Source organism: Balaenoptera ricei, chromosome 1 (assembly GCF_028023285.1).
Source record: "Balaenoptera ricei isolate mBalRic1 chromosome 1, mBalRic1.hap2, whole genome shotgun sequence".
Lineage (NCBI taxonomy): Eukaryota > Metazoa > Chordata > Mammalia > Artiodactyla > Balaenopteridae > Balaenoptera > Balaenoptera ricei.
Window position 1 is genome coordinate 45,620,953 of NC_082639.1, and position 21,666 is coordinate 45,642,618.

The 21,666-nt window shown below is 46.0% G+C and overlaps 1 protein-coding gene across 1 annotated transcript; it reads left to right on the top strand.

The window, feature by feature from the left end:
* The first annotated feature begins 32 nt into the window (after positions 1-32).
* MRPL37 (mitochondrial ribosomal protein L37) lies at positions 33-21,324 on the top strand. Its single transcript, XM_059923168.1, has 7 exons — positions 33-437; positions 3,611-3,794; positions 3,889-4,004; positions 13,014-13,199; positions 15,562-15,719; positions 18,851-19,054; positions 20,932-21,324. Exons 1-7 carry the CDS (start codon positions 92-94, stop codon positions 21,007-21,009), a joined length of 1,272 nt encoding a protein of 423 aa, XP_059779151.1. The 5' UTR covers positions 33-91; the 3' UTR covers positions 21,010-21,324.
* The last annotated feature ends 342 nt before the right edge of the window (positions 21,325-21,666 follow it).

Genomic DNA, 21,666 nt, shown 5'->3' on the forward strand with positions numbered 1-21,666 from the left:
TCTCGGCGTTCGGCTCCTTTCGTTCCCAGCAGGCCTTGAGCGCGGGAAGATGGCGGCGTCCAGGTGGCGATCTTGAAGCGATCGGATCGGTATGGCGTTGGCGTCGGGGTCAGCAAGGCTGGCGCTTGCTCGCCCCGGGCGGCTCGGTCTTGGGAGCTGCGGGGCCCCAAGACGCGGGGCGTATGAGTGGGGCGTGCGCTCCACGCGGAAGCCCGAGCCTCCTCCCCCGGACAGGGTGTACGAGATTCCTGGACTGGAGCCCATCACCTACGCGGGGAAGATGCACTTTATGCCCGGTTTGGCGCGGCCAGTCTTCCCGCCCTGGGACCCTGGCTGGACGCCCCCGAAGTTCCGCCGCTTGCCCCCGCTTCACGAGCACCCGCTGTACAAAGACCAGGCCTGCTACGTCTTCCACCAGCGTTGCCGCCTCCTCGAGGGTGAGGCCCCAGGACGGGCGGGAGGGGACCTTGGTCCTCTACCTAGCACTGACGCCGACCTTCTGTGGCCTTGGGCAAGACGTTGAAACTCTGTGGGTCTCGGTTTCTCCGTCTGCGAAATGGCCCGATATTGATTCTCATCTTCTGCGAATTGTTAGGATTAAGTGAGATGTAAAGAGCAGTATGTGTGACGGAGTATTAGAGTTTTAGTGGCCAAGTGAAAAGATCTGGTTTCTAGGCTTAGCCCTGCCCCTCACCCTCTGTGTGATTTTGGGCAAGTGGCTGAAGCTTTCTCAGCCTCCATTTCCTGTAAAATGAGTGGTTTTGACTAGGTGGTTCACATTGACCCAGCTCTTGCACCCTGGAGATGTAACTATGTTTGAGAACTAGTTGGAGGGGGATTATAGTGCAAAGAGACAACAGAAACAGTGCTTAATCTGCAGGCCTATCGCCTCATTTCAGGCTAGTCAAACAAGTTAGTTGGTAATTAAGATTGGTAATTGTGACAGAGGGGAAGTGATTTGCCAGTGATCTGCTCACAGGTGCACTGTGGGTTACTAGTGAAGCCAGGACTACACCTCTGGTTTCCCAGGTCGATGTCCTTTGTAATCAGTCAGAGCTGAGATGTTTTCAGGGAAAGGATCTGGACCTAAAATCCGTCTAGTCCACTTCTGCTCCCTTTCACTCTCACTAAGAACAGGTCAAAATGACTTTAGCCAAAACCATCTGTATGTCTGGGGCAGTACCGGAAATTATGTTCCAGAGTCCCTGGAGGGGGTTGTTTATTGAGAGTCCTCTTACCCATTTTTTCCTCCTCATTCTTCCTTAGTCCCTAAATCAGAGTGGGGTTAGGACTGGTCCTGAAAACACAAAATGGTCCAGGTAAGTGGGAGCAGAATTTTCCAGTAAGTAATTAGGAAAGAAAGAGACCTGGCAGGATTTGGGGACTAAGCCAGATAATAAATCCTAGGTTTGAAAAAAACTTATGTCAACTGGCCAGCCTCTTAAGCTGCTCAAACCCATTCCTGAAAGCTGTTTTTTTGGCCTTTAAACACTTCCAGTATCCTCACAGGGTGCTGTGAAGGACCTCACAAGACTTGGCACCCTTGAGTGACCCTGGTAACATTACCATGTGGATGAAATGCATTAGCTGTGTCTTAGAAGTTAAGGTTAACTTGTTTGACTAGACTGAAAACATACGCTATGCTTTCACCATATGCAGAGAGGTCCTGTAAAGTCTGTAATAAAACTGCAAGATACAGGGCTAGAGAAGCAGATTGGGGTAATGGAGAGATCATGGGCTTTAACATAGACAGACTCAGGTTCTCCTCCCAGTCCCATCGCTTACGAGGTTTGGGACTTGAAACAAATTCCTTAGTCTCTTGAGTTTCATCCTCCATTCCATAAAATCCCATCCAACTTGTAGTTAAAGCTCCTGGCACAGAGTAGATGGTAATGTTCAGTAAATGGCAGCTCTTACATATTATTCATACACTAGTGAACCATAAATTCTTCGTATTTTATCCATTTTCAAGTTTAAGGAACAGTGGCAGTGTTGGGACTAAAAGTCAGGTTACCCGACCCCCAGTCCAGGGTTCTTCCTGCTGCACCACAAAATCCAGAAGTTAACATTTCTAAATATTTGTGTTTCTGATGTCTTATGAGCCTTAAAGTGAAAAGTCTCATTATCTTTCATTTATCACCACAGAAGAAATTGTGTGAGGGTGTTTCCCTCAAAGTGTGCTAAGTTTGCTTTAATGCCAGACATAGTTTTTCAAATGAAGATATATCCCTGAGTCGAGTGATGTTTTTTCAACTGAGATGAGTAGCCTGCACCACAGCCCATCCCGCTGAGAGTAAGGGGGTTAAATTAGTTTAGTTTTTAGAGACTAAGCACTCTGAATCAAATCTTTTAGTTTATTTATACTCCTTTTCCTGAAAAGTATTTTGGGCATCTTACAGAAATTTTGTAGCACAGCCAGATTAAATTAAAAATAGGTGAGGGGATCAGCACAAAGGAAAAATAAAACAGTGAAGTGAATACAAAAAATCCATTCTGTGAGGTTGTACTTGTCCAGGGGAGCCCCAAAGTTGGCCCTCAGCTTGCTAGCAGTCAACAAATGGTACAGAGATGGGGTCCGCTGACTAGGCCAGTTGCCTCTTTCTATAAATAGCTTTATTACACCGAAACCATGCACACCTGTTTACTTATTACCTATGGCTGCTTTCGTGCTACAGTGGCAGAGCTGAGTAGTTGTGACAGAGACTGTGTGGCCCAGAAGCTGAAAATATTTACTGTCTGGCCCTTTAAGAAAAAGTTTGACCCCTGGTATAGAGAAACATTGTGAGTTATGCAATTCACCATGTCCAAAAGACAAAACAGTACTCTACCCAGGAAAAGCCCAACCTTCCTGTACAGAGGCCAGGGAGTTCAGAAGGTCTCAGGCAGGACCCTGCATAATAAATTGAGCAACATCCTCAGTATGATTCTTTTGACAAATACAGCAGTACATTTCATAGGGCTTCATACAAAAATCTGCTTATAAAATAGCTTGTTACAGAATCTCAGAGTCAGATGCTAAAGATTATCTAGTGCTCCCAAACTCAGGGCTCCTCAAGTTATTCATGATCCAGAAGTTATTTCCATTATTTTCAAAAGCTCTTTCCGTTGATAGAGCAGTATGCACTTAATCCCGGGCCCATATCTATTAAATGACGTATGTTTGGCAGACATGAGCTTTTCCAGTCAGGGACTAGGGTGTGGGTTAATAGAAAGGATCTAGGTTTTGAGAGGTTGGCATCTATTGATCTAGTCCTGTAATCTGGGGTCTGAATTCTGCAGGTAACAAATCCTTGCCTGCAAGATTCAGCCTCATGATCTCAGCCATCTTAGTGGCTGTTTGAATTCCTCCTGGGGCAAGTACTCACTGCCTCAATCAACTGTTAACTGTCTTTAACTAGATGGTCATTCCTGAAGCTGAGTTGAAATCTGGCTCTCATAGCTTCTGCTCTTTTAGTTCTCACCCCTCAGATGTCGGAACAAATCCCATCTCTCTCTCAAGGCTGCTTTTTCCCCAAAATGCTACCCGGCAGGGGTAAGCATCTCTTCCTGAATGATTTTTTTTTTTTTTTTTTTTTTTGGTTTTGGTTTTTTGTGACTGATGACTCTAAAGGTGTAAAGCAGGCTCTCTGGCTTACCAAGACCAAGTTAATAGAAGGCCTTCCTGAGAAAGTGCTTAGCCTTGCTGACGATCCAAGGAACCACATAGAGAACCAAGATGAATGTGTTCTGAATGTGATCTTTCACGCTCGTCTCTGGCACTCTACTGAAGACATCCCCAAGAGAGAGACCTACTGGTAAGTCTCCCCCAAGTCAATAAGGTTTCCAACTGATGGATCTTGGAGTCAGCCTGTTGCTTTACATCTCCAAATGTCTCTTCTTTTCTCCAAGCCCAGTCATTTTGGACAGTCTGATACAGCTGTGTAAATCCCAGATTCTCAAGCATCCTTCTCTGGCCAGACGGATCTGTGCCCAAAACAACACGTTATCCACCACCTGGAATCGAGGTTGGTCCTCCTGTATAGCAGAAAGCCTTTGTCTGTTCATTGTCTTTCTGCTCTTAGCCCCATCACCAGCTTATATTCCCTTCCCTGCTGCCATACCTATTCTCACTCCCATCCTTCATGGTCCAGTTTTGTGGCTCAGACATTGAAATGACATCCTCAATGTCATTTCATTAGCCATAACCCAGCCTTTTTCATTTTTAATCATTTCTTTTCAAGGCTTAATTCAAACCGTATCTGTTGAGTGCCTCTCAGTGCCTAAATGTTGAAGATAAGGAAGTAAAAAAACATACAATCTGCGCTCCAAAGCTCGTATTCTACGGCAAGAGCCTGCTTACTCCATTCATGCTTTTCTCATTTTCCAAATCCATTTTCCACATAGCTGCTAGAGTGATCTTTCTAAAGTGCAGGTTGGCTTATGTCCCTTCCCTGTTTCAAATCCTTTATTGTCTCGCAATAGCTTGACCATTTATCGTGGTGTCCAAGGCTTTCTGTGATTTGGCCACCACCTGGTCTTTCTAGTCTTATCTCCTGCTCTCCTGCCCCCACCTCCATTCCCAGTTTACACTTAGCCACTTGCAGCTTTTTGGCATCAAGCTTTGCCTTTGCATGTGCTGTACGTTCTGTCTGGAATGCTCTTTTCTACTTTCCTCATTTGACTAAATTCTACATGTCTGCATGACTCAGCTCAAGCCCCCTTCCCATGTGAATCCACAGGTTAGCTCTGAGCTCCTTGTGTCCATATGCCTACTTTTATCATAACACACATTATACTATATTGTGATTATCTAACATCTTTTCTGTCTGCCCCACTAAACTGAACTTCTGATGATAGAGACTGTGTCATATTCATTTTTGTCCACAGTGTCTAACAGTTCATGCCACGCAAAAGGTGCTGACTGAAGGGACGGGTGAATTAATACCAAACCTCAGATGTTTTAGACAGGGATGTTCTGAGATCACAAGTGCTGTCTTTGGTGGAATCCTGGAGCAGGAAAACCAGCTGTGGAGTAATTTGGGGTTTTCAGGACATCTGCTTGGTCAGGTTTCTCCAACTTGCCCTTTGAGTATGGACTTCCTGGCAAGGAGTCAGCTTTGTAGAGGTAATGGCACCACTAAGGAAGTTAGTGAACCTCATTAATAGAGGAGTACTTGTTGGCCCATTATCAAGTATTACCTCTAATTAAACTGCCCCATTTGGAGCTGTTGCTGGAGGAGGGATGTGGAGGGAATTGAATTGGAAACCACAGTAGAGTGGTCTATGGGGAGAATCTAAAACCCAAGGTTAGGAGAGGTCCAGGCACATTTATCTTCCTTGCATATTATGTGTGAGGAAACAGGAAATACTTGAGAAAACTGTTCTTGAGGTGTGGGTATGATGTTTGCATACCCAGTAAGGGAGGACACATGCTAATTAAATGACAGTGCTGTTGGCCAAACCAGTTTTTTTTTTTCCCACATCTTTATTGGAGTATCAGTGCTTTACAATGTTGTGTTAGTTTCTGCTGTACAACAAAGTGAATCAGCTATGTGTATACATACATCCCCATATCCCCTCCCTCTTGAGCCTCCCTCCCACCCTCCCTATCCCATCCCTCTAGGTCGTCACAAAGCATCAAGTTGATCTCCTTGTGCTATGCAGCAGCTTCCCACTAGCCATCCATTTTACATTTGGTAGTGTATATATGTCAATGCTACTTTCTCACTTCATCCCAGCTTCCCCTTCCCCCTCCACCCGTGCCCTCAAATCCGTTCTTTTATGTCTGTGTCTTTATTCCTGCCCTGCCGCTAGGTTCATCAGTACTGCTTTTTAAAATTCCATATATATGCATTAGCATGCTGTATTTGTTTTTCTCTTTCTGACTTTCTTCACTGTATGACAGATTCTAGGTCCATCCACCTCACTACAAATAACTCAATTTCATTCCTTTTTATGGCTGAGTAATATTCCATTGTATATATGTGCCACATCTTCTTTATCCATTCACCTGTTGATGCACATTTAGGTTGCTTCCATGTCCTGGCTATTGTAAATAGTGCTGCAGTGAACATTGTGGTACCTGTATCTTTTTTAATTATGGTTTTCTCAGGGTATATGCCCAGTAGTGGGATTGCTGGGTCATATGGTAGTTCTATTTTTAGTTTTCTAAGGAACCTCCATACTGTTCTCCATAGTGGCTTTATCAATTTACATTCCCACCAACAGTGTGTGAGGGTTCCCTTTTCTCCACACCCTCTCCAGCATTTATTGTTTCTAGATTTTTTGATGTTGGCTGTTCTGACCGATGTGAGGTGATACCTCATTGTAGTTTTGATTTGCATTTCTCTAATGATTAGTGATGTTGAGCATCTTTTCATGTATTTGTTGGCCATCTGTATGTCTTCTTTGGAGAAATGTCTATTTAGGTCTTCCACCCATTTTTGGATTAGGTGGTTTGTTTTTGTGATATTGAGCTGCATGAGCTGCTTGTATATTTTGGAGATTAATCCTTTGTCAGTTGCTTCATTTGCAAATATTTTCTCCCATTCTGAGGGCTGTCTTTTTGTCTTGTGTATGGCTTCCTTTGCTATGCAAAAGCTTTTAAGTTTCATTAGGTCCCATTTGTTTATTTTTGTTTTTATTTCCCTTGCTCTAGGAGGTGGGTCAAAAAGGATTTTGCTGTGATTTATGTCATGGAGTGTTCTGCCTATGTTTTCCTCTAAGTGAATTACAGTGTTTGGCCTTACATGTAGGTTTTTAATCCATTCTGAGTTTATTTTTGTTTATGGTGTTAGGGTGTGTTCTAATTTCATTCTTTTACATGTATCCATCCATTTTTCCCAGCACCACTTACTGAAGAGGCTGTCTTTTCTCCACTGTATATTCTTGCCTCCTTTGTCAAAGATAAGGTGACCATATGTGCGTGGGTTTATTTCTGGGCTTTCTATCCTGTTCCATTGATCTATATTTCTGTTTTTGTGCCAGTATCATACTGTCTTGATTACTGTAGCTTTGTAGTATAGTCTGAAGGCAGGGAGCCTGATTCCTCCAGCTCTGTTTTTCTTTCTTAAGATTGCTTTGGCTATTTGGGGTCTTTTATGTTTCCATACAGATTGTAAAATTTCTTGTTCTAGTTCTGTGAAAAATGCCATTGGTAATTTGATAGGGATTGCATTGAACCTGTAGATTGCTTTGGGTAGTACAGTCATTTTCACAATATTGATTCTTCCAATCCAGGAGCATGGTTTATCTCTCCATCTGTTTATGTTATCTTTGATTTCTTTCATCAGTGTTTTACAGTTTTCTGAGTACAGGTCTTTTGCCTCCTTAGGTAGGTTTTATTCCTAGGTATTTTATTCTTTTTGTTGCGATGGTAAATGGGATTGTTTCCTTAATTTCTCTTTCTGATCTTTCATTGTTAGTGCATAGGAATGCAAGAGATTTCTGTGCATTAATTTTGTATCCTGCAACCTTACCAAATTCATTGATTAGTTCTAGTAGTTTTCTGGTGGCATCTTTAGGATTTTCTATGTATAGCATCATGTCATCAGCAAACAGTGACAGTTTTACTTCTTCTTTTCCCATTTGTATTCCTCTTATTTCTTTTTCTTCTCTGATTGCTGTGGCTAGGACTTCCAATACTGTGTTGAATAATAGTGGCGAGAGTGGACATCCTTGTCTTGTTCCTGATTTTAGAGGAAATGCTTTCAGTTTTTTACCACTGAGAACAATGTTTGCTGTGGGTTTGCCGTATATGGCTCTTATTATGTTGAGGTAGGTTCCCTCTGTGCCCACTTTCTGGAGAGTTTTTATCATAAATGGGTGTTGAATTTTGTCAAAAGCTTTTTCTGCATCTATTGAGATGATCATATGGTTTTTATTCTTTAATTTGTTAATATGGTGTATCACATTGATTGATTTGCATATATTGAAGAATCCTTGCGTCCCTGGGATAAATCCCACTTGATCATGATGTATGATCCTTTTAATGGGTTGTTGGATTCTGTTTGCTAGTATTTTGTTGAGGATTTTTGAGTCTATGTTCATCAGTGATATTGGTCTATAATTTTCTTTTTTTGTAGTATCTTTGTCTGGTTTTGGTATCAGGGTGATGGTGGCCTCATAGAAAGAGTTTGGGAGTGTTCCTCTCTGCAGCTTTTTGGAAGAGTTTGAGAGGGATAGATGTTAACTCTTCTCTAAATGTTTGATAGAATTCACCTGTGAAGACATCTGATCCTAGACTTTTGTTTGTTGGAAGATTTTTAATTATAGTTTCAATTTCATTACCTGTGATTGGTCTGTTTATATTTTCTAATTCTTCCTGGTTCAATCTTGGAAGGTTGTACTTTTCCAAGAATTTGTCCATTTCTTCCAGGTTGTCCATTTTATTGGCATATAGTTGCTTGTAGCAGTCTCTTATGATCTTTTGTATTTCTGCAGTGTCAGTTGTAATCTCTCCTTTTTCATTTCTAATTTTATTGATTTGAGTCCTCTCCCTTTTTTTCTTGATGAATCTGGCTAAAGGTTTATCAATTTTGTTTATCTTCTCAAAGAACCAACTTTTAGTTTTATTGATCTTTGCTATGGCCAAACCAGTTTTTAGACAGATAGGATCATCAGTCTTGGTCAGTTACCATCACATTGCGATTTGTAGTATTTGATTTGTATTTCTCAAAACCCAAGCACCATGAGGAAGGTTTGACCCCATGGAGAATCCTTAGGAGGCCATTCTCCAGGAGTCTTTCCAGAAGGCATTTGGCCTCCTGTGGGGACCTCTATGAAGGGCATCTGGACACATTCACAGCGAGCAGGCTTGCTGCTCAGTCAGATGTCAATTCATTTCCTCATACACCTATGTCTCCCTGTGGCAAATATGCTAATCTGACTTAAGTGAGGCTTTCTGACTGGCTCTATTTTTTTTTTTTACTCTGACCTATTGAGGGCAATCTGGCCCTTTACCTGGATTTGGTAGCCTTTCTCCTTAGCCTGTAGTTTCAGTACTTCTCTCTCTCCATCCCTCCTTCCCTACCATATCATACTCCAGTTATCTGGACTTATTTCCCTAAGCTCTGCCATGGAGTAGCATGCTTTGTGCTGTGGAATATGTTACTCCTCCTTCACTAGAACAGTTCCCTCCCTTTTCTTTGCCTGGCAAACTCTGACACAGCAGTTTTCAACCAAGGGCGGTTTTACCCTCTAGGGGGGATTTGGTATTGTCTGGAGACATTTTTGTTTGTCATAACTTGAACCAGAGCCGGGGCTGGTAGTGGAAGTTCTATTGGCATCTAGTGAGTAGAGGCCAGGGATGCTGCCAAATATCTACAGTGCATAGGACAGCCTCCCTCACCAAAGAATTACCTTGTCCAAAATGTGAAGAGCGCCAATGTTGAGAAGCTCTGCTCTTATCCATCTTTCAGAAGCAAGTTTAAAGGCATTGCTTCCTTCAGGAAGCTTCTCAGGCATCCCAGAAGAGGTCAGTTTTCCCCACCTCTGCTATCTCCGAGTGTGGTTCATACTTTTGTTGTACTCCCTAGCCAGCTCCGTGAAAGCAGAGAGTTACTCTCCTCACTCATTTCTGCGTCCCCAGCTTAACTCAGGTGCCTGGGAAGATCTGAACCCACAGCCTCTGAGCCCACAGAGATCCCCAGGCCTCAAGGCTCATTGGAAAGAGAACACGGGAAGAAGAGTGCATTGGTCAGTCCCTCTCTTAAGAAACCCGGGATTAACACCTTAACAAATGTTTTTTTTTCTTTTTTCTTTTAGGATAAAAACTATTCTTAACTAATCCTTTTTTTTTTTTTATTTTTAATTTTATATTGCAGTATAGTTGACTTACAATTTTGTGTTAGTTTCAGGTGTATATCAGAGTGATTTAGTTACACATATACATATATCTATTCAGATTCTTTTCCCATATACATTATTGCAGTAGGTCCTTGTTGATTATCTGTTTTTTGTTTTTTTTTTATGGAAAGAATTGGGGGAGGCTTCCTAGAGGAGGTGATGATTGAGGTGAGGTCTTATTTATTTATTTATTTGTTTGTTTTTGGCTGTGTTAGGTCTTCGTTTCTGTGTGAGGGCTTTCTCTAGTTGCGGCGAGCGGGGGCCACTCTTCATCACAGTGCACGGGCCTCTCACTGTCGCGGCCTCTCTTGTTGCGGAGCACAGGCTCCAGAAGCGCAGGCTCAGTAGTTGTGGCACGTGGGCTTAGTTGCTCCGCAGCATGTGGGATCTTCCCGGACCAGGGCTCGAACCCGTGTTCCCTGCATTGGCAGGCAGATTTTCAACCACTGCACCACCAGGGAAGCCCCTGATTATCTGTTTTATATATAGTAGTGTGTATACGTTAATTCCAACCACCTAATTTATCCCTACCCCCGACCTTTCCCCCTTTGGTAACCATTAGTTTGTTTCTAAGTCTGTGAGTCTGTTTCTGTTTTGTAAATAAGTTCATTTGTGTCATTTTTTTAGATTCCACATATAAGTGATATCATATGATACTTGTCTTTCTCTGTCTGACTTACTTCACTTAGTGTGATAATCTCTGGGCCCATTCATGTTGCTGCAAATGGCATTATTTCATTCTTTTTTATGGCTGAGTAATATTCCATTGTATATATGTACCATTATTCCATTGTATATATGTATCTTTTTTATCTATTTCTCTGTTTATGGATATTTAGGTTGCTTCCATGTCTTGGCTATCGTAAATAGTGCTGCAGTGAACACTGGGGTGCGTGTATCTTTTCGAAGTATGATTTTTCTCTGGATATATGCCCAGGAGTGGGATTGCTGGATCATATGGTAGTAGCTCTATTTTTAGTTTTTTAAGGACCCTCCATACTGTTCTCCATAGTGGCTGTACCAATTTACATTCCCATAAACAGTGTAGGAGGGTTCCCTTTTCTCCACACCCTCTCCAGCATTTATTGTTTGTAGACTGTTTTTTTAATTTATTTATTGTATTTATTATTTATTTTTGGCTGCATTGGGCCCTCGCTGATGTGCGCGGGCTCCCTCTAGTTGTGGCGAGCTGGGGCTACTCTTCACTGCGATGCGCTGGCCTCTCATTGCAGTGGCCTCTCCTGTTGCTGAGCACGGCCTCCAGGAATGCGGGCCTCAGCAGTTGTGGCATACGGGCTCAGTAGCTGTGGCTCGCAGGCTGCAGAGCGCAGGCTCAGCAGCTGTGGCGCACGGGTTCAGTTGCTCCGTGGCATGTGGGATCCTCCCAGACCAGGGTTCAAACCCGTGTCCCCTGCATTGGTGGGCAGGCTCTCAACCACTGTGCCACCAGGGAAGTCCCTGTTTGTAGATTTTGATGATGGCCATTCTGACTGGTGTGAGGTGATACCTCTTAATAGTTTTGATTTGCATTTCTCTAATAATTAGTGATGTTGAGTATCTTTTCATGTGCTTTTTGGCCATCTGTATATCTTCTTTGGAAAAATGTCTATTTAGATCTTCTTCCCATTTTTTGATTGGGTTGTTTTTTTTGATACTGAGCTGCATGAGCTGTTTATATATTTTGGAGATTAATCCCTTGCCAGTCGCATCGTTTGCAAACTTTTTCCTATTCTGTGTGTTGTCTTTTTGTTTTGTTTATAGTTTCCTTTACTGTGCAAAAGCTTTTAAGTTTGATTAGTTTCCAATTTGTTTTGTTTTTATTTTCATTACTCTAGGAGGTGGATCAAAAAGGATATTGCTGCAATTTATGTCAGAGTGTTCTACCTATGTTTTCCTCTAAGGGTTTTGTAGTATCCATTCTTACATGTAGGCTTGTTCAGGCTTCCTCGTGGGAGGGACTGGTGCTCGCCCACTGGTGGGTGGCACTGGGTCTTGTCCCGTCCCTCTGGCGGGCAGGGCCGTGTCAAGGGGTGTGTTTAGAGGCGGCTGTGGGCTGAGGAAGACTTTAAGCAGCCTGTGTGCTGATGGGCGGGCCTTTGTTCCCGCCCTGTTGGTTGTTTGACTGGAGGCATCCCAGCCCTGGAGCCTGTGGGCTGTTGGGTGGGGTCAGGTCTTGGCATCAAAATGGTGGCCTCCAGGACAGCTCACGCCAATGAGTACTCTCCAGTACCTCCACCACCAGTGTCCTTGACCCCGCTGTGAGCCACAGCTGCCCCCCGCCCCCCACTTCCCCAGGAGACCCTCCAAGATCAGCAGGTAGGTCTTGCCCAGGCTCCTATGAGGTCAGTGCTTTTTCCCCTGGGTCCTGGTGCACACGAGACCCTGTGTCCGCCTTCCAAGAGTGGCATTTCTTTTTCTCCCAATCCTGTCGAGTTCCTGCAATCAAGCCCCACTGGCCTTCAAAGCCAAATGCTCTGGGGATTCCTCCTCCTGATGCCAGACCCCCAGACTGAGGAGCCTTTTGCGGGGCTCAGAACTCTTACTCCTGTGGGAGAACCTCTGTGATGTAATTATTTTCCAGTCTGTGAGTCGCCCACTCAGTGGATGTGGGATTTAATTGTATTTCGAATGCACCCCTCCAACCATCTTGTTGTGGCTTCTTCTTTGTCTTTAGAAGTAGAATATCTTTTTTGGTAGGTTCCAGTCCTTTTTTGTCGATGGTTGTTCAGCAGTTAGTTGTTTTGGTGTTTTTGTGAGAGGAGGTGAGCTCAGGTCCTTCTCCTCCACCATCTTGTTCTCGTGTCCCCTTCTATTCTTTAGAATGACTTTAGAATGAAGATCACTAGATTAGGAATGATGTGACCTTCATTTCAACTGCAGTCCTGTTACATGCTTGTTCTGTGACTTCAGCCAGGCTACTCAGTCCTTTGGATCTGATGTTTCCTTGTCTACTCCAAGGCCCAGCAGAGGCAGAGGCAGAGGATGGCACCCAGACATCAAGTGAAGGAGGCTCACCTGCTTACATGATAAGCGCAAGGATGAATTTCCAAAGTTCTGTTTTCTGTGATGAGGCAGATCAGATAGTAAAGCTGTAAAAGACTTGAGGAGCATGGCAGGATGAAAGCTTTAGACTTTGCCTAGCTAAGGCTTTAGACCAGGTTAGACTAATCGTCTTTCTCCCCCTTTAGGGTCTACTCTTATTCAGGTCCATGGTTCCAGTGGAGCCCAACTGAATGCCAAGGATCCTCTGCCCCCCATAGCCTCCCGAGAGGAAGTAGAAGCTACTAAGAATCATGTTCTTGAGACCTTCTATCCCATATCTCCCACTGTGGGTCTTCAGGAGTGCAATGTTTATGATGTGAACGATGACACAGGTAAGTATCAAAGCCTTTGACTTTTAGGCAGTGTGCAGATGAGGGACAAGCTTTCTCCAAAGAGAAAGGAAACACTGAGTACTTAGTATCTGCTAGGCACCTCATGTGCATTTTCTCCTAAGAGCCATGTAGCAGCCCTGTGAGATAGGTACCAGTAAACCCCATTTTATAGGCAAGGAAACTGAGACTCAGGGAGGTTTGGATTGGCTCAAAGGCTGACTTTACTTTTGACCCCTGAGAAGTAATTCTGTTACATCAGTTGTAATGGGTAGCTTGAGGGGCCTTTGACCAGGCATCAAATGTTTCCTTTATTCATAGTTCCCTTGAAAGGCACCCCCTCTCTGTGTACCCTGTAAACTCTGCCAACCTCCTGCTAGGATGGAGGAAGCCCCACAGACCTTGAATGGGGCTCTTCATCCCACCTCCGTCAAACAAAGCACCACCACCTCCCCAGTGAGCCAAGACAGAAACTAGCGAGTCAGGCTGCGCAGGCCTGCAGTTCCTGCCATCCACTCAGTCATTAAGGTAGCACCTTTCTCCTTAACCTCTCTCCATTTCCACAGCTACACTTCGGTCAGTCCCTACTGTCTCTCATCCAGCCTGTTACTGCAACCTCTCAACCGGTTAGTCTGACCCAGGCTGTTTTTCTCTCTGGTCCCTCTAGTTCACAGTTCCAGAGTAGTCTTTTGTTTGTTTGTTTTATAAATTTATTTATTTTATTTTTGGCTGCATTGAGTATTCGTTGCTGCACGCGGGCTTTCTCTAGTTGTGGAGAGCGGGGGTTTACTCTTCGTCGCGGTGGCTTCTCTTGTTGCAGAGCACGGGCACTAGGGCGCGTGGGCTTCAGTAGTTGTGGCACACGGGCTCAGTAGTTGTGGCACACGGGCTCAGTAGTGTGGCTTGCAGGCTCTAGAGCGCAGGCTCAGTAGTTGTGGCTCACGGGCTTAGTTGCTCCATGGCATGTGGGATCTTCCCAGACCAGGGATCGAACCCATGACTCTCCTGCGTTGGCAGGTGGATTCTCAACCAATGTGCCACCAGGGAAGCCCCAGAGTAGTCTTTATAGAACACAGATTTAATCCCATTGCTCTCTGTGCCCACCTCCCCATTGCCTGTTGGATAAAGTTTGGACTCCTTAGCTTATCACATGAAGGGCTTCACATCTGCCCTCTGCCCCTCTCTCCAGCTTCATCTTTGTCTCCTCCCCCACAAGCCCCCTGTATTCCAACTGTGCCTTTTCTCACCACCATGCTTTGGCACTCCCTTTTCCCTCTGCCTGCACTTTTGACCATTCACCTCTTTTTGTCTTCGTTTAATGACTACTCATCTGTCACAATTCATCTTAGGACTCACTTCTTCCCAGAAATGCTCTGCAACCTCGCAGTCTGGTCAGGGGCCTTTCGTCTGTCCTCACACAGCCCCCTGGCTTCCCTTGTGTCTTGACATGTCCTTCTGTGTGGATATGATCAGTCTTCCTGTCTGTCTCCCCTCTAGACTTGGTGAGCCCCTCAAAGGCAGCGGCAGGCACCACGTGGGCTCTGTTCCTGGTTCCTGTGTTAGAGCTTGGCAGAGAGTGAGTGCTGAGTGTTGGGTACTCACATGTGCGGAGGAACTGAGGCAGACAGGAAAGTCATGTCTCTTTTTCTTAAGTAGTGCCCTCCTCTGGGATTTTCAGAGCCCACACTTTGCCAGCCTCTTTCTGCCTCTGTTTCACCCACTTTCGCTAATCCAGGTCACTCGCTCTAGAAGCCCCCAGCCTCCGAGGGTTTGCTCATGGCCATGTAGGGGAAGCAGTGGTGACCTGGCAGGGTTGTGGCTGAGATGAACAAGTGCTGAACTTTGATGCTCAGCATAGTGTTGTGAGGTATGAGGCAAGTCATTTGTTACTAATAATCAAGTATTGAATTTTGCAAGTGATTTGCTTTTTAAAAAAATAATTATCATAGATTTCAGGTTATCCTTCTAATATCACTATCAACTGTGTGCTTGAATGAGCGAGAAAGGGGTGGAATTAGAGCTAGCCTGCAAGAATCACCTGGAACAGTTTGGCAAACATTTTCTGTAAAGAACCAAATGGTATTTTAGGTTTTGCAAGACACGTATGGTCCCTGTCACAGCTACGTAATAGACATATGTAAATGAGTGGGTGTCGGTGTGCTCCAGTAAAAATTTTATTTTCAAAAACAGGCCAGATTAGGCTGGCAGCTTGACGTTTGCCAGCCCCTGAGCTATAGTGATAATATCTACCTCTACTGAGTCTCTGTCGTGCCTGGCACTAAGCTGAGGTCGGGTGACTTTCCTGAGGCTTTGGGGCAGGCTGATTAATCTTTTCTACCCCTCCACATGATGACATGTCTTGCAGGATTCCGAGAGGGTTATCCTTACCCCTATCCCCACACCCTGTATTTGCTGGAGTCAGCCAACTTACGACCACACCGCTTTCAACCAGATCAGCTGCGGGCCAAGATGATCCTGTTTGCCTTTGGCAATGCCCTGGCTCAGGCTCGGCTCCTCTATGGGGTACGTATGTGGGGAAGACCACCAAGCTGCCTTACGTTGAGTTGGTTTCCTGCCTTACGTTGTGTTGGTTTCCTGCCTTACGTTGTGTTGGTTTCCTGCCTTACGCTACTCAAAGGAAAGGGGGCATGGAGGGATTTATTTTTTTGCTTGACTGAGGAGTTTTAGGGAGAGGCACTTCCACTCACCTTACAGAGATGAGCTGCCATCTGCTGGGGGCCTACGATGTGCTTGTCTCTAACATAAGATGCCTCATTTTTTTTTTTATCACAATAACCCACAAGGTTTCATTATGATCCCCATTTTTCAGATTATGCCTCTGAATCCCAGGGAGGCTTGTCCATCATTACGCAGCAGTAAGTGGTGGAGAAAGGATTGGGACTAGGTAGACCCAACTCCTAAGGCTTCAGTTGTCTGTGCTGCAGCACACTGCCTCTGTTCTGTACTGTTGGAGCCCAGAGCACAAGGCTCCATCAGGCAGGCAGGAGGAAGTGAAGCAGGAGATGGCCCAGGCCTGCCTGCCCACTCAGGACAGGTTCTGAGGACCCAAGATACCACTTGGATGGTAGCCCTTTGATTCTAAGACGAGGTCTCAGGGACCTAGATGTTACAGAATGCAGGCTGAGTGGTTGTCAACACAGTGCTGTCCCAAGATTGGAGGAAAGCCTGGCGGGGAAGCGAAGGCCTCCAGGAAGGGGATGGCAATATGGGAGTCCCCAAGCAGGCCTGGGACACCAGATCCCTGGCTTTTTGTGTGTGTTGTGGGGCGGGAGGGGAGGGATGATTTTGAGGGCTGCTGTTGGGCTCCCAGGTCTTGGTTAGAGCCTAAGGCCCTCCTGGAGGAGTGATGAACTTCAGAATGCTCTGTTTCCCATCTTACTTGGTCTCGGTGGGGTTGGTACTGTGTGGTTAGCCTAATGAGATAGCAGTATGGACCTTGCCTGTATTGAGCATCTGCTACATGCCAAACATTTAATTAGGGCTCTTTATAGCAGTGGTTCTCAAAATATGGTCGTGGATTAGCAGCGTGAACATCATCTGGGGACTTGTTGGAAATGCAACTTCTCAGACCCACCCCAGACATCCTGCATCAGAAGCTCTGGGGGTGGGGCCTGGCAGTCTGTTTTAACAAGCCCTCCAGGTGATGCTGGTACAAGCTCAAGTTTGAAAACCACTCCACTAAAATTTGAGAACCATTGCATTATTTAATCCTTGTAGCAACCCCCCAAGGCAGATACTATTAGCTTCATTTTACAGATGAAGAAACTGAGGCTCAGGGAGGCTCAATAACTTCCCCAAGGTCACACAGCTAAGAGATTAGCAGCTGTCACATCTTTATGTGACCTTCTTGTGTCTTTCCAGTCCTTGGGAGGTTATCTTAATTCCCATTCTCTGACATACTTTCTGAAGGCTCTGGAAGGTTTGGTAACTTGCCCAAGATCCCACAGCTAATGAGTAGGGAAGCAAGCATTGGAGCCCTGATCTCTCCAGCTTCAAAGGACATGCTGCCTCCTGACTCTGGGGGAGGATAGGGAGGCAGAGATAGTCACATGCCAGGTCCCAGGCCTGCAGGCTCATTGTAGCTTCTGTGCCAGCAGAGCATGGGTAGCAATGCTGTCACTAATTGCCACCCAGTTGGGTAGGAGAGGAGGCCTCCCCCACCCCCTCCAGGTACAAATTATTCCTGGGGATGTGAAGTTGAGCAATTATGGGAAGAGCCTCTGTGTAAAAGGTAAAATTGCTGAGAAATTTATGTACTACCTGCAGTTTTATTGATCTGTAGAGGGAGATAAGAGTCAATACAGAATTCTCAGCTAACACTTAGAGGTACTTTTCTTTTTTATTTCTCATGCAGCTAAAAACAGGTATTTCTAAGGCCAACGGTCCCAGTGTGGCCTACACTGAGGTCTGACATTAGCTATTCCTAATGTCAGATTCAGCCCTGGAGCGGTGAATGTAGGCAGCATCTTTGAATCAAGGATGCTTTGCTTCATGGGGCCTGCCTATTGAATCTTTGTCCAGTGGATAGCAGTCACCAAACTGGATTCCTGCAGGCTCAGTAGGGTGAACATACGATTTGTCATCCAGACTGGGATACTTTTGAGAATGGCAGAGGAGCTACTATCAGATACAATGGGACACTAGGTGTAGACCAGAACAATAAGATTCCAAGTGATTTAATAGCCTGGGGTCTGATCCTGGGTAACCTTGAGCAAATTATACCACCTCTCTGAACCTCAGTTTCCTCATCTGTTAAGTGGGTATATACCACTGGATTTATGAGATTAGAGGTGACTTTATGTAAAACTGGTGTGATGCCTGGCACATGAGAGGCCTTCAGTAAATGGTTGCTAGTAGTATTACTGTTACCAAGTGGCACTCATTGAAAGAGGTAATCAGCAAATGTGTTGACTGGTGGAATCCTGGGGCCAACACAGCTGGAGTGGACACTCAGGAATCTGACACATACTCAGAGTTGCACCGAGAGGCTGAAGCTCAGGTGAGATGCCTGCCGGTAGGCTTAGGGCATTCCAGATGCCCAGCCCTGAGGAGTAAAGTAAGGCAGATGGAAAGTGTGACTGGTCTAGCACTAGCCATTGTAGGTTCTGATGCCACACATCGTTGTGACTTCAGATGAGTCACTGCCTCACCCAGTCTGTTTCCTCAACTGTCAAATGGAGTGAGAACCGAATGAGATTATATATATTATATGAATTGACCCTCCAGGTTAACATTTGATAGACATCACTGTTGTCACCGTCAGGTTACGGCCATGAGTTTGAGGGGTTCGCCGTCATTAACCTCCCAGCTCATCCTTCTGTACTGTGCAGCTTGCCTGGCAATCACCTCTCAGTGGCAGGAATTAGTACTTTAATGTGCTCAAGTTGAAGAGCAGGTACCCCGGGGCCACGAGGCATCTGAGGCCAGGCAGAGCCAGGCTGGGTGCGGGCGAGAAGGCCTGGCCCTGGACAGTGCCCTCAACTCCGCATTCTGTTTTCAGTGTCCTGCGGGGGGAACCACTAAAGAGGGGTGGGGGTTTATTTCAAAGGCCAGAACTAGAAATTGCCTGGTTTGTGCTGCTCCTTTCAGCCCACCATTTCTGATTTGATTTACTTGTCCTCTTTTCCTCTCAGAACGACACTAAGGTTTTGGAGCAGCCAGTAGTCGTGCAAAGTGTGGGCACTGATGGACGTGTCTTCCAGTTCCTGGTGCTACAGCTGAACACCACAGATCTGGCCTCTGATGAGGGTGTCAAGAATCTAGTCTGGCTAGACTCGGATCAGCTCCTCTATGCGCATTTTTGGTGTCTCCCGGTGGTCAGAAGGAAGGCAGTTGTGGTAAGTCCAGCCGCCTCTGGCCTGGTGATGGGCCCAGGGCCAGGACTCACCCTCCCCAGAGTGAGCCTGGCTTGGGGTTGACGGGATGCTTGTGAGTGGGGCCTCGGCTTTAGGGTCTTCACGCTCAGGACCTCTGCCTGGAGGGCTACTTCAGCCCTGCCATTACCTAAACCAGCGCCTTCCACCCTGGGCCCCAGCCTGCTCTTCACCTCACCTCCCGCGCTCCTCAGCACCCACCACGCCCAGCTCCTTGTAGCTCTCCAGTACGCGCCGCTGCCTGAGTAGCTCAGGATCCCAGTAGGTGCTGTTCCTTTTACAGAGGAGGCTGCTTCCTTCTTGCTCCCTCCTCCCTCTCCCCCACCCAACCTTCCCCATTTCTCTGTCATCTGGTTGTCCTCTATTTGTCATTCCAGGTTTAGCATAAAGACCCACCATCCCATTCCCAGCCTTGCTTAAGTACCTTGGGTGGGTTCCCATAGCCCCTGGGTCCCCCCATCACAGCGCAGTCATGCTGCTGTCCTATAGTTATCTGTTTATGTGTTCTTCTCCTCTGTTAAAACGAGCACTGAGCTCCTCAAAGGCTGAGTCCATGAATGATGCGTTCATTTCATTCCTCCATGGCATTGTCACTCACTGCCACACCTCCAGTGCTCAGCTGACAGAGACCAGGCCTGTGTTCTGTGTAGTGGGCAGTGGCAGTATCTAAATAGAATCATAATATAATATCAGGCAGTGATAAGCACTCTGAAGAGACAAAACAGGATTGGGGGATGAGAGAGAACAGGGTGGGGTACTGCTGGATCTGTGGCTGACTAGCCGTGTCCCACACAGGGCCTGAGTAGATTTGTTTAAATGTCGTTGTTGAGCCTTTGAACATTATCTGTATGTTAGTGGAATGATGAGTTCTCCAGCGTCTGTCAGTATCGTTTACCCTTGAAATGCCTACTGGTCTGGTCCCTTCTCTTTGGCTCCAGACACCATTCACTGTCCCTCCCCTTGCGGCCACGCCAGCCTCCTCCGCGTCCCTCTGTGCTTAGTTGTGCTCTCCCTCTCCCCGTCACGTCTTCAGGTCCTCTTCTTTCAGCCTCTTCCTTCCAAAGTAGTGACTCAGTGCCAGGCCTGTGCTGGTGTGCTCACGTGACTCCTCCTTACCTGTCTCTTCCCGCACCCACCCCACCTCCACCAGCACGGACCCTGGGCTCCAGCCTCGCCCTAGCTCTTCCCACCTTCATTCGTGCCTCTGGACCGGTGCATATACTGGCCTCTCTGAAGTCTCCTTTCTTTTCTCTTTCTGGCCCATTCTGTTGTACTTGCCCTTTAAGACTCATTCATACATGCTCTCTTCCATGTATGGAAGTCAATGAGTTAGTTATTTTCTCCCCTGTTTTCTTAGCGTCTTTTTCCTACTTCTATTATGAGGCCCATCACCTTGTATTATCACTACTGCAAACCTGGCTGGAAGCTCCTTGAGGGTGGGAGCCAGATTCAAGTCATTATTGGGTTTCCAGCACTGGGCACAGCTCTGATACAGAGAAGGTGCCTGATAAATGTGTGTGGAAGGAGTGAGGGATTATTGTCCCTGGGAATTAAAAGGGGCAACAGAACATTTGTTTGTGGTGGTTGAGGTGAGCAGGATTAGGGATCAGGGCAGTGTCAACAGACGATTTGGCTGAAAGGTGCTGGGATGCTTCATATCCTCCTCGCTAGCCCAGCGCCCCCGGCATCTCTTGGCACCAGCTCCCCAGCGCTCCTCCTTGGTCGTGAGAGAAAGAAACAGTTATTATCCAGGCACTTAGGATTTGCATGAAACCGACCTTTGTTTTAATTGCTGCCATTAAACCTAGTAGCAGGATCCTAATGGGCTGTGTTCTTTCCAGGAACCTGTTGGGCCGACTGGTTTCCAGCCAGAGACATTCAGGAAGTTTTTAGCTCTGTATTTGCACGGTGCTGTGTGAGCCAAGGACCGTTCTGAGGCCTGGAGCTCCCTGTGCCCCTCTCCCCCTGAGGATCCTGGGGCCTGGGTGGTGCCTGGGGCCTGCTCGGAGCCCAGTGCTCCTTTGGCTGGTGGTCTCGCTGACAATAAAGAGCCCTTCCGGTGCACTGGAGCCTGTGCTTGTTGTGGGGGTGCCGTCAGGAGGGGCACCCACAGTTGCGTGCTCGCCCTTGCCATGAGCCTGCCTCTGCACAAGTGCTGGCCCTGGAGCCTGACCTACCCCAGCTTTGTCCGTGACCCATCTTGTGACTTTAAATAAGAATCTTCATCTCTCTGAGTTGCAGTTTCTTCATCTGAAACTTGAGGCTAATATGACCTACACTGTTTGCTTCATATTAGGTGTTCTGTGATGGTCGCTAGGTTCTATGGCATTACTTAAATTGTGGACACATTCCACAATGACTGCAGAAGATCTGAATAGAATATTCATTGTAAATTTCTCACTAGTACCTTGGTTAATGGACTGAGTACATCCCTGGTTCAGCTGGCCTCTGTTCAGATCGCATCAAGTCCTGCTCTGGGCCAGGCAGCTTATACACAGCATCTTGTTCAGTCCTCACAAAACCCTTGCAAGGTAGATGTTTCCATATTCAAGAAAAGTGTTGAATTCCTACTGTGT

Bases quoted from the DNA above. Each gene is read 5' to 3' on its own strand.
- MRPL37 (XM_059923168.1), top strand. From the start codon at position 92: ATGGCGTTGGCGTCGGGGTCAGCAAGGCTGGCGCTTGCTCGCCCCGGG. The intron at 438-3,610 runs GTGAGGCCCCAG...ATGACTCTAAAG, and splicing joins GCGTTGCCGCCTCCTCGAGG to GTGTAAAGCAGGCTCTCTGG. The intron at 13,200-15,561 runs GTAAGTATCAAA...CATGTCTTGCAG, and splicing joins TGATGTGAACGATGACACAG to GATTCCGAGAGGGTTATCCT.